The 13,646-nt window shown below is 35.4% G+C and overlaps 1 protein-coding gene across 1 annotated transcript; it reads right to left on the bottom strand.

Annotated features, from left to right (window-relative positions):
- Positions 1–330: 330 nt before the first annotated feature.
- On the bottom strand, positions 331–1,636 carry LOC133302389 (probable inactive patatin-like protein 9). The gene is made up of 2 exons (XM_061502161.1): positions 713–1,636; positions 331–564 (listed from the first exon to the last, which is right to left on the bottom strand). Exons 1-2 carry the CDS (start codon positions 1,634–1,636, stop codon positions 331–333), a joined length of 1,158 nt encoding a protein of 385 aa, XP_061358145.1.
- Positions 1,637–13,646: the final 12,010 nt, after the last annotated feature.

The raw sequence follows: 13,646 nt of genomic DNA, 5'->3' as shown, positions 1-13,646 counted from the left end.
ATTTTAGGGATTTAACCATTACCGTTTCAAGGCAAAGAAGAAGAAAAATGAAAACGATAAACAGAAAGTCCAATCGTTGTGTCTCTGTTCGGTTAAACTAAGTCCATCATTATTGCCTCTAATGAGTCTAATCCTTCCTTCACTCCAAGAAATCATAATCTGAATCAAGCGAGATAAACTGGAAAAGAAAGTAACAAGTAATTCTACCAGGTAATTTATTAAATGCTATTAACTCTGACAAGTGGCATACGTAGGTAAAACCACTTTGCTTGCAGTTTACAGCGTTAAAATCTAAATAAAAAAATTAAAAAAAAATTAAAAAAGAAGAAGCTAGCGGCCGTTAGAAAGAGGAGTGACGGCGGAATCCTTGCAGGGACTAGACGGCGGGCTGGGTTTTCCGGTAGCAACAAGACGTTGCACGAAGTTATCGATTCTGTTTCCGTTAGTCTCCGTCAGTAACCGCTTCCCGCCAAACGGTAACGACTCCAGTCCCCTCTCTTTCAGCACCTCCTCCTCTTCCTTCACTATATCCTTCCTCATTGCTTCATTTCCCAAACCAAACGCCTGCAACACAACACACGCCGTCAATTCATTCGTTCCATTTTCCTTTTTCATTTTCTAGTAAACCAAACAGTATCTGGATTCTGATTTCTGACCACAACGCAGAGATCAGATATATAAAACCGAAGAAAAAGTAGAACCATTCACGTACCTGGATTCTGACGTAGTCCGTACGGTTCCAGCAGAAGGCGTTCCCCAACATCTGGTCAATCGTCTCGGAAACACCGTCGAGCACAATGTCAACCACCGACGACGTTGAGCAACCGCGGTCCTCGCATGCCTTCGCGTTCGAAGATCCGTTTCCCAAGGAAAGGACAAAGAGATCCTCCACGCCGTTCACAGACGGGAAATCGCGCTTGTTGTGGAGAACGTGCGTGACGGCCGCTGCCGTAGGGTTGTTCATTACCAGGCCGCCGTCCACGGCGGAGCAGGTGGTCTTTCCGTCGACGGAAGTGAAGTGGAAGGGCTCGAAATTGCTCGGTGTCGCCGAGGTTGCGCGGCATACCTTCCAGAGCTCGAAGTTGAAGCTCGGAGATTCGGACGCATCGGCTCGAGAAAACACGAATGGCGCCGAACTCTTGAGGTCAAAGCAAGGGATAAGAAGAGGTTTACACGTGTCTTTCAAGGTCAACAACCGTCCGTTGTCCTTTCTCTGGAACACTTGCTTCAGCACGTTATCCATGCTCCTGGAAGAGAATCTCCGGCGCCGGCGAAATATTCCGACGGATTTGAGCTTGTAAAGTTCGGAGTTCCTCTCCGTAACGAGACGGACGGCGTCTCTGGCAGTGTAGAGAGGCCTGCCGAAGGCATCTGCTGCGGTGATCATGGCGGCCAGGAGAGCGCCAATGCCGGTACCGGCGACGATGTCGAAGAAATCAGCAATCTGAGCGTGGGGATCGGACGTCTGGAGACGGATCTGATCCTCGAGGTGGATGAGAGAAGCGCCGGCAACAATGGCTGTGGTTCCTCCGCCGTCAATACTGAGAATGCGGGTTTTGTTTGTGACTTTGCAGTGAGAGAGCCATTTCTGCTCCAGTTTGGAGAAGATCTCAAGGGTCAATTTACTGAGCTCCATTGACTCTCACCCTCTCTCAGTCCCACTCTCTATATAATAAATTTTTCGCTTTAATTCTGACAAACAAAGAGATTTTGATTGTGGTGCAGTTGCAGGTGTGTAATGCAAGAGAGAGAGAAAAGAAGAAAGCAAAGAGTGTGTCACGCTTTGCTGCTGAGAGGAATAAATGGCTGAACTGAAGGATGCGCGTTCTTACTGTACTCTCTCTCTCTCTCTCTCTCTCTCTCTGATTCTCTGCTTTGAGAAGAGTTGGTGAGAGTTAAAACAACAGCACTGAAAGGTGCGTTTGGGAATGGGGGTAGTTATATACGCGACCCCTTGTCCTTGTCGCTTATTTTATTACAGTGCGCTACTTTTCTTTATTTATTTATTATTTTATAATTGTCAATTTGTCATAATTTATTTTATTTTTCTTTCTTTCGTCCCGTGAGAGTCTTACGTGTTCGCACTGCCTATGCACGTGCAACCGCGCGTGCTATTATCGGGTTGCGGGTAGCGCGAACTTCGGCTTCTCAATCGGCTCGGCTTACGCTTGAGTCAGTCAGTCAGTATATAGTTTTATACTTTTATAACAATGACACCACCGTCACCAGTCAGTCACTATAGAAGAAAATTCCCACCAGCAGCTGCAGCCTGCAGCCACTCTTTTCGTTTATTTTACTGATCATTTTATTTATTATTTTTATTTTTATTATTATTTTCTTGATTTGGATTGCATCTCGGCTTCCTTATTTAACTGCAACGGAAGATAACTGGAAATCTCTTCTCGCTCAGATGTGGTGTAAGGAGGGGTGAGTATATGACTGGAAGTTTCTGAGAAAAGCACAGACAGCAAGAAATTAATGTGGAAATAATATCATAGTTTACTGGTATAAATAAACGGAATTATACTTCTCCAGCCGCGATAGAGTATCTCTTTGTCCCGCAGACCCTTCGAAAAATGTGATTTCAATTTAATTTATTTTTATTTTATTTTATAAATTATGACTCCATCCCTTTGTGTCTGTGACAGCAGAAATTTTTTTTCAGTCACAGGAGAACCGACAATCCCATAAATAAAGGGAGTATTGTTTCTCGTAAAAAAAAATAGGTGGGACAAGTTAAAGGAAAGAAGAAAAAAAAATCACATATTTTTTATGCGTTAAATGAGATAATTTATTTCAAACAAAATAAAAAATAATATTCTATAAATAAATATGGTGCTCTCGTTGATCCCAACGATCTTGTACTCTATAAATAAAAAGTAACAAAAGTTAAGAGGGATTTTTAAAATGATCCGGGTCTATTTTCTTATGGTGGTTCGTTTTCTATTTTTGAAAAAATGTGTTTTCTTTTTTATTCCTCGATTCTTTAAAAATTCCATTCCACTCCCTTTTATTTTCTACTTTTGGAATGGGATCATGTGTGCCTGGCCCACTAAAACAAAACTCTAAGTTTAGAGTATGTCTGAATTCTGTTTGGAAAAAAAATTTAATTTTTAGAATAAAAAAACTTGTTTGATAAACTTTATTTTGTAAGAAAAGTTTAAAAAATAATAACTATTTTTTTATTTTAAAATCAAACTTAGAAACTGAGTCATTTTCATTTTGTATTTTGACTTTTAACTTTTAAAATAAAAAATACTTTCCCTATAAACTATTTTACAAAATGGAAAGGTTATAGTTACTACTTTTTTTCTTACTATTTGTTGCTACTAAATCTTAACCGTTGATTTTCGCAAATCTAACAGTTATAATTTATTGGGTCACATTTATTAATTAATTATTAATTCTAAGAAATTAAAACCGTTAAATTGACGAAAATCAACGGTTAAGATTTGATAGTAACAAGTAGTAAGAAAAAAAGGTAGTAACTATAACCTCTCATTTTACAAAATAGTTTTGAAACAAAATAAATGAAACACAATCAAACATACCCTAAATTTGCCACTGTCAGGAAAGGAAAAAGAAATAACGCAATATGCATTTTTAGAGGTGATAATATGGATTGAATTCGACAGATCGACCAGCCAACCTGCCAAAATTAAACGGGTTGGGTTATATATTTCAACCCACCAACCTGTCTCAACTCGTTCGCTTAGTTATGTGTCAAAAAGGTTGGCTCGCGGGTCAGTTTTTTATTATTATTATTATTATTAGGTAATATTTTATTTATCACTAAGTTTTTGTGATAAATTTTCTTTTTATCTTAGTACTTCCTAGAAAAAATAAAGAAAAAAACTTTATTTACAACAAAGGTTATCCATATATGGAGGCAAAAATAAGTTACTAAAAAATCTCTGACTGAATATTAGCTTATATTTAGGCTTGAGATTGGAAAAAAACTAAGAGAGTGTGAAAATAAGTAATATTATAAAATTAATAAAATATAATTTTTTATTATTTAGATGCGTTGACAACCCACCTCAAAATGGGATGAGTTGATGTTTTGAACCCACCGTCAAATGGCGTGTCAACACGCACTGTCTGCCTCATTTTTGGCAAGTTTAGAGTGGATTGAAGCAGGTTGACCCATTTTGCCACCTCTTTACATGTTAGCAAGAGTATAAATACTTGAATTAAATTTTATGCATCTTCCTTTTTTTTTTGGTACTAAAATTTTATGCATTTTCTTAGCTATAACAAAATGCGTCGGGTGAAAGTTATAGATAAAAAGATAGCTAAGAATTTTATGCATCTTTTTAGCTATAACTTTCCCCTGACGCATTTTGTTTGTCTTTGTGGGATTTCCCCCGATTGTACACCAAAATGGGCTTCCCTAGTTCCCTTACATAAAGAAGCATGAATTTAGAAAGGCGATATGCTAATAGCAGAAGAAGGTGTTCTTTGGCTTTAGAGCTGATACAATTATTTACAAGTTAAATTTTAATGAACTTTTACGGCGATTGTCTATATATATATGGATAATATATTCTTATACCGATATAAGAATAAGAAGCTTATATCAAATATTGGTCATTGATTTACTTACATCTAACGGTTCAAATATCTAATAAATTAAAACTATTAGATATAAATGGGATTGACAACTAAGATCAAAAGTATAATTTATATTAGTGTAAAATAATCCTAAACCAATATATATAAGAAAACTACTCTTATGCAATATAAGCGTAATTTTATGCAACATGAGATTAGATGAACCCTATATATATAGAGAGAGGTAGGAACCTTTGACACCGATGTCAAATTTGAAGTTTGACACCTCATCTGAGAGCCGTTAGATCAAAAAAGATCAATGGTGTCACGAGCTTATAAATCAGAGTCGTTGATCTTTTTTGATCTAACGGCTCTTAGATGAGGTGTCAAACTTCAAATTTGACACCGGTATCAAAGGATCCTGCCTCATATATATATATATATATATATATATATATATATATATATATATATATATATATATTGTTGTAGATAGGGGTGCGCAAAAAAACTGGTTCACTTGTCCTGCCCTTGATCTGACCTTGACCTGACTCATAAATACCTATTTTTATTGAATTGGTATAAATACTGACAAACTTTTATTTGGGTCAGTTTTAAACCTGACTTGTTTTAATAACGACCCATTAACCCAAAACTTGACCTATACCCATTATGTGAAAAGAAAATCACAATTACGTTAAAAGAAAAGTTTTAACGTAAAACAATTACGTCAAAATTTTTTACGGAAAATATTTCCATCAAATTTTTGAAAAAAAGTTTTGACGAAAAATATTTTCGTCAAAATTTGTGACTAAAAACATTTGTGTAAAAAAATTTGACGGAAATTTTTTTTAACAAAATCTAAACTTCGTCAAAATATTTCACAACAAAACATATTCATCAAAAATTTCAACGAAACACATTTCCATAGAAATTTGTTGATGGGAAAAAATTTTATCAAATTTTTTTACAGAATTCAAATTTCTGCGAAAGTTTTCGACGGAAACATTTTCGTTAAATATTTTGACAAAAAAAATTTCGTCGAAATTTTTAGCGAAATACATTTCCATCGAAATTTTTTAACTAAATTCTTTCGTCAAGTTTTTTGATAAAAAATATTTCCATCAAAATTTTCAACGAAACATATTTTTGTCAAAAAATTTCGTAACAATTTTTGACAAAAAATATTTAGATAAAAAATTTTGACGAAAAAAATATTCTGTAAAAAATTCTTTAGAGAATCTAAATTTCGTCGAAAGTTTCGTATGAAACATTTCCCTCAAAAAAACTTTCATCAAAATTTTCGTCAGAACACATTCCCATCGAAATTTTGAACGAAAAACTTGAACAAAATTTTTGACTGAATTCTTTTTTCATTTAAAACATTTGATGGAGGAAATCATTTTCGTCAAAACTTGTAACGGAAACTAAATTTCGATAGAAAATTTATTTTTATAAAAATTTTCATTAGAGGAAAAATTCTGTCGCTTTTCGACAAAAAGTATTCCGACGAAAAAATAATTTTGTGATGAAATTTTTGTCGTTTGCAACGTAGAAATTTTGACGAAATTTTGACGAAACCAAGTCAAAAACGGGTCAGGTCAGATTTGACCCACTTCAGAAACCAAGTCAGACCCACTTCAGAAACCAAGTCAGGTCATATCCGACCCGGTTCTGAACTAGTTCAAAAACATCCAAACCAAGTTAGACCTGACTTGGATCAAATTAAAGCAGGTCGGATCAAAATACCTGACCTACAAAAACCAAGTTGGGTCGAGTCGACACAAAAACCTGACCCGACCTGACCCATGCACAACCCTAGTTGTAGAAGACAGTGGGTGATATTAAAATCACTAAGAGGTTTGATGGAAGACAGTGGGTAATAAGAATAAGAACATACTTACAATATTGGAAAGTAATGAACACTGTATGTGGAATAGTAGAAGAAATTCAAGCCCATAGTAAGTGTCTCCTCAAGACAATTTACTCCCTCACTGATGTCGAAGGTTGATGGACACTTGTCTCCCAAGATAGAACGGATTGCATCTGAAGATTGATGGCACTTCCAGTCAACAGCCCGAACGAACACAACAAGAAGACAGAGGAATTACACCGAAAAATGGAAGGAAACATGCAAAATCGGATGAAGGAAAAAATCCAGCAGAATAAAAGTGCAAAAAACTTGATGAAAATTCTAAAGGGGTAAGGGCCTATATATAGACAATGGCCGGTCACGATGAACCGCCGGCAGCGGCGAACCGCCATGACTGATGGCCGTGAACATGCACAACCGATGACCGGTTCGGTTCAATATGAATGAACGTGTCGGTTTGAACCAGAAAGAAAGAACCGGTTCGGTTCAAATTGTTTAGGAAACCGGTGGGAAGAAACGTTTGGGTTGAAGAATCTGGAGGAAAACAACGGATATGGACAGGAGTATTTTGGACAAAAAAAAAAATAATTTAATAAAATGAACCGATCTGAGCTGAGCCGGCCCAACAGGTAGCTGCTGCGCGCGCTTGCGCGTGTGGTGGACCAAAGGCCACCTAGCTCTTCTCCACTCCACAAAAGTGTGGTGTTATTAAAACCGAAAATCGACCCGGTGGTGAACAGTGGTTCAATCGGTACCCTATGTTGCAGCCGCTGAGATTCGATCTTATGTCATGAGAATGGCAAACAATTACTTACCACTGGCCTACATTCGATTGTTGGTTAATGTGCACCATTTAATATATTTATAATATCATTTAACATAATTCTTTCAAAAGTTGCATCTAATGGGATCGAACCCTTGTTATAAAGATATAAATCATAGTATTTACCACTAGGTTATATTTGATTCTTGGTTCACTTGCACCATTTAAAATATTTATTATATAATTGAGTATAAAATATAAATTTATATACGTATTCGGGTCATACAGTTAAACTAGTGAACCACTGACCCAGTATCCCGACCGAGTCGCTGACTGATCCAGATTTAATAACTTTGTTACAATGTTATTGAAATGAAAGTTTAATCAGATTCTACATTTTAAAAAACTAATGAGGGGTTAGTTTTGTTTTAAAAACAATAGAAATCTGAACTAAAGTCCATTCTCTCTCATCTATACGAAAACAGCGCTTTCTCCTCATTATTTTCGTTGCAAAATCATCTTTCAAGTGACACTAAGTTCATCACTTTACAAAATTGCTCTTCTCCGCCTTTGAAAATGCTGAGCACATCTTTCTTCACATAACCACTGCCTAGCTTGAAAGCACATTGCTCTGTTTCTTCTTGGGTGCTGCACCAAATCAAAAGCCTTATTCTTGGATTTGTGGTTGATACTCCATTGGGGCATTTGAAGCAAATTTTCTTGGAAACAAAAATTCAAAAATCCTATCTACATCTCTCTGGTTTGCATACTGAAATTTTCATTCTCGTATGAAATAAACTCAAATATGAATTTTAGGGATTTATTGTGGTATATTATGAAACTTAAATTTCTTGCATTGATTCATTGATTATAGCTTTATTGTGAGATATCCAAATTCCTTGACGTAATAACTTTAGGGATTTTGATATATATTGTGTTATCATGAATCACTGCATAAAATATAAATTTTTGGAGCTTAGTTTGTGCTTAATTGTGATATATTAATTGGTGTGATAGAACACTGTAATTTTGGATATTCTGTTTTGTTATAATTCTAAAATTTTGTATTGTGTGTTAAAGTGAAGTGCTTGCGTGTGTGAAAAAATTATCCTAGGTGTGTTGGGTGCAACCAAGAGGATTGGCAACCTTTTGCTTGACTTGAGAGTGTGTCTCAAGGCATGAAGCCTCTCAAGAATCCACTAGGGAGTGTGAGGTTCTTTTGTGAGAAGAGTTGGTAAATTTCTAGATTTGGCTTAAGAGAATTCTTAGAGTTTGGAGCAGTGTAGACACTAGAATTTTTTTTGATATTTTGATTGATTACATGTGTGCTGAGTGTTTATAAAATGCTACTTTTGTTATCAATAAAATATCTACTGTTACTTCAGTCTGGACGTAGTATCCTATTGCACTAAGGGGTGTAAACCAGGATATATCGCGTGTCTTTGTCTCTTTGATTTAAATTCTGAATTTTTGGTTTAGAGATTGAAAGTAACATTGTATCTAGTTTGAAAGTGCTATAACATATTTCTGGTGATATAATTGTGTTGTAGCAGGTTTACCTATTCTGATTTTTTGTTGTATAAATAAGTGTTGTAGCACCTTACCTGTTCTTATATAAGTGTTGTAGCACTTAAACTGTTTTTTGATAATTCAAGTTTGTAGTTGTGTTTGTACTTTGTATAGAAAAATTACTGAGTATGTTTTCTGTTGATATACATCATATAAAAATAATTAGGGCATATTGGGACCTTAAGAAAAATAGCAACACTGGTATAATTGCGTGACTATTATCTAAATTATAATTGCAAAATAAATTGAGGACTGACAATCTTTTGTGTTGGTGTGTTTAATGAACTCAATAATTCAACTTTATCTAGACTTTACAAATTTAAAAATCTACTAGCAAAAAGTTTTTGAAAAAGTTAGAATACTTATTCACCTCTCTTCTAGGTGTTTCGCAAGCGTCCTATGCAAGAAGTCACATGTCCAACAGAGAGAACTTTGATTCTTTATCAAATACATCTTTTTGGAGGGACAAAAAACTTTAATTGTGACTAAATTTGGATTCAGGATTATTCTCAAGGTGTTAGGGGCCAACTAGTCTCAAAGAGATAATTAAGATCAGTATTAAAAAAAAAATAACTATTTCTATTAGAAGGTAAAAGAGAGTAAAGAGAAAATATTAATTTCATTGATTGTGGTAATTGATTTGTACAATGAGTGAGCTCTTATATAGAAGAGCATAACAGAAAAGAGAGATCTAGAATATCATTAAAATACTAAAGTACCCTTATACCTAATATCTAATACTCCCCCTCAAGATGGAGAGTGAACAAAGAGAACTTCCATCTTGAACAAGAAAAATAAAGAAAACATAATAACCAAATAAAAATTCCCGAATGAGAAATCAAAATCTTCAGTGTGTTGGAATGAGCTTCAGCGAAATCAATGGTGCTGGTATGGACATCAGCTTCACGAAGAGAGGACTGGAATGGACATCAGCCACAAAATACCAAACGGTGCCGGGATGGACATCGGCAAAATCAAATGTTCTGAAATGAACATCAGCAAACTTGAATAACATCAGTGGGAATAAAATCTAAATGGCCAAATACAAGCCAGAAACATACATCAGAAAAATCAAAAAACCAAAAAAATAGCAGTGTTGTAAAAACATCCATGAGCTCCATGAATCTTCACAAACCTGCAAAATAAGAAGAGAAAGAAAACAAAAGACTGGAACAGATCAGGAAAAAAAATATTAGAAAATAAACACCACCGACGAGCGGCTGGAGAAGAAGACATGGTCGAAGGTGATAAAAAGACACAGATATGAAATGTGAACGATCTGGAACAACGGTCGGAGAGATGGATGATGCGACCGGAGAATAAGACGTGGTCGGAGAGGATGACCATAAAAGAGGAAGACGCAGCCAGAAAATTCCCAGATCTGAAACCAAAAAAAAATAAAAAAATGCAGCCAAAAATAATGACTGGACCAAGCCGTCATGAATGGCGGAAACATCAACAAGAAGAAAAAGATGTCAGATCAAAGAGATACGAATAAGAAATCAAACTAGGAGAAGATCTTGCGGAAAAGAAGAAAAACTAGATCATGACCAGATCTGGACAATACAAAGAAATAAATGGCCAAAAGGACACTAAAACGCGCCGCCATAGGCAAGAAAGAAGACAAACAGACCATGAACAAGTCTGATTAGAGTAAGAGATACCAAACAGAACCAAAAAACAGATCGGAAAACATGTTGATCAGATTTGACTAAAAAAAAATAAAAGAAGAAATGCAAGAACATAACAGATCGGCAATGGAAGACGACCAAAAAGAACCTTGGCCAGAATCACTAATGGAGAATACAACCGGAGAAGGAGGAGATGCGATTGACAATGGTAAAAGCATCACAAGAGAAAAAGACACCATCAGAGCAAAAAAAAAAAAATAGATCCGGAAAAGAAAAAGTAAGAGAAAGAAAAGTGTTATGACGTAGCTTTGATGATAAAAAAAAATTCACAGATCGGGATTAGATCCGGAAGAAAGGAAACAAGAAGAAGAAAAAAAATGATTGCAGCGGAATCTCCATTCATGGAGGATAAAAATGCTCTGATACCATATTAGAAGGTAAAAGAGAGTAAAGAGAAAATATTAATTTCATTGATTGTGGTAATTGATTTGTACAATGAGTGAGCTCTTATATAGAAGAGCAAAACAGAAAAGAGAGATCTAGAATATCATTAAAATACTAAAGTACCCTTATACCTAATATCTAATAATTTCCAAGTGTGTTTAGTTATGTTTATTGCCTAATTTATATTATCAAACTTTGGGTAAAAAATTAATGACATATATAAGTATCATTGTAGATGCAGTTAAATATCACCCTCTTGAATTAATGTCATTAGGATCTCAAATTATGGATGAGTAAAAAATTCAAAATAAAAAAGAGATACAAATCTAATAATTTATATTTTTACTTTAATTCGTGACTTAAATCGATCATGTTTGGGTTAATTGAATTTAAAGAAATATGAAATCATACGAAAGTTTCTCAATTGAATTTATCAGTTTAGATTTTTGAACCCTGAAATCAAACTAAAGTGACCTGTAAACACCCTTACTTCCACTAATTTCATAGCCAAAATTTTCTTTCCTCCTTCCAAATTATTTTTATTATGATTTTTGGAAATAATATTCAATATTACTCTTAATTTCCTATATTATTATTCAAACCAAAAATTGAATTTTATGAAATATTCAATTATAATTAGAAAAAAATGGTTTTTATATAATTTAATGATAGTTTACTTTATAATGTGATTCATAATATGATACTGCGTGCGAAAGAGTTTTTAATAAATTTTTTAATTTTTTCTTACCAATTTTTTTTTTAATTTTTAATTTTTGTGAGATAATAATAATAATAATAACAATAATAATAATAATAGGAAAAGGATCCGTTTATAATTATTTTTCACAAACAACACTAAGTATGACAGGTACGGTTTTTGACCCTTTTGCCCCTAATTAAATAATTAATAACCAATTTGCCCCTCCCCCAGAACTATCCACCATCCTGCCCCCATTTAGTCGATTAAGTTGCACTTTTAATCGACTAAATGGGCTAAACTCAGAAATTATGAAACGCGAATTTTAGTCGACTAAAAACTCACCTTAATCGACTAAATTGTTTGCACTTTTAGTCGACTAAGCACATTATTTAGTCGACTAAAGATCGCGAAAAACCCTATTTCCAGACCTCTCTTGGGCTCATTTTCAAAATATTCGAAATCAAAACTTCTCTCTTGGTCTCTTTATCTTGTTTGTCAGCTGGGAACCTTCCAATCACCCTTCCATTTCATCCCACCACCTCTAAGACATAGTAATTGTGAAATCATTGTCATTTTCCTTTATTTCTCAATTGTTTTCCCCAAATCCGAACCCTAACCCCTAAAATCTGATTCCTACCCCCAAAATTCGTGTGAAAGATGAGCTCAAGTCCAAACATGTATGTTACCATGATTTACTATGATGGAAAGCATTATGAAGGCCCCAACGGTGTTCAATTTGAAGGAAAAACGAAAATGTTGAAAATCAAACGGGGCACTGCGTACAATGAGCTGAAGGGAAGGATTAACCAAAAATTGGGGCTACACGGCAGCCATGGCGTTCAACGGATGATCGCCAGGGTAGAGTCTACAGTTGGTAAGGATGCTATATTCTACATTGGTAATGATATATGTGACGATGAAGATGTGGATTGAGTCATAGATGCAATTGTGGACCGAAAATTTCAAAACTTTATTGAGATATATGTTGAAATAGATTGTGGTCAATCTTCATCTGACGATGAAGATGTGCACGGAAGAAGTCAAAGTCAAGAAGACAGAGTGGTCGGTTTATCTGCACCTGCACCGTCTTAAGTCAGATACCACTGAGGGAAATAGACGAGGATGAGGATGGGCATGACGAGGATATGGACAGTGAAGACGATGGTGAACCCGAGAGTGTTATTCCGCTGGGTGACACCTCAGATACGGACGTAGAGGGGAATTTTGACGCTGATACTAGTTCAGGAAACTTGACTTCCCAGGTTATGCCACCGCTCCGTGTTGACCCTGTTAGTAGTGGTAAGATTGTAATATAAAGTTTTAATTTTGCATATATATATATTTGTGTTTTCTTTTGTACTGACGGATAAGTTTAAATTTGGACGTAGGGTCTGAGATTGAGCCATTTTGGAACGACAGCCCACACTATTCGTTTATTAATTGGGCTCACCCTAATGATGAGACGGAGATATTGTATGGCGACGATGACATCCACGGTGGCTGGCATTTAGGAGATCCTTTATATTTGTACCAGGAGTTTCGAACTAAATCTGAAATGCAACATGCTGTCAAATTATATTGTATGAAGTCTCATCGTACTGCTGTGGTGGCAAAAAGTGATGACCATAGATTTGTGATGAAGCGTCGACACCTTAATGATGGTTGTCCCTGGTACGTGCGGGCTATGTTGCCCAAGAATGGAAATAGTTGGGTTGTTAGTAAGTGGGGTAAAAAACACACCTGCCTAAACCAGTACGGGTTGCTCGATTAAATAACTGGTTTTGACACCCCATTCTGTTTTGCACGATTTTTTTTGGCACGGAACCGATCGAATATCAATGTACACGCATATAATGACTTGGGGAACACACTTTCAGGTACAAAATAGTATTGTACAGGTTATAAACCACGAATGTACATGTACTGCATAAATGCTCCAAGTTAGGGTATCCGAAACTTGTGTTCTTATTTTAACTCTGTTAAGGTCACCTGTTCTGAATTTCATTGGACATTTTAGACCCGTTGGACTGTGATTAGACACAAATTGAAAACATGAAGGTAAAAGATATTTGTTCCTTCATTTGGTAAACAAGAAAACAGCAATAATTACGT

The sequence above is a fragment of the Gastrolobium bilobum genome, unplaced genomic scaffold (assembly GCF_033153095.1).
Source record: "Gastrolobium bilobum isolate Gb01-03AN ecotype WA unplaced genomic scaffold, APGP_CSIRO_Gbil_v1 utg528, whole genome shotgun sequence".
NCBI lineage: Eukaryota > Viridiplantae > Streptophyta > Magnoliopsida > Fabales > Fabaceae > Gastrolobium > Gastrolobium bilobum.
This window is presented reverse-complemented; position numbering and strand designations above follow the sequence as displayed.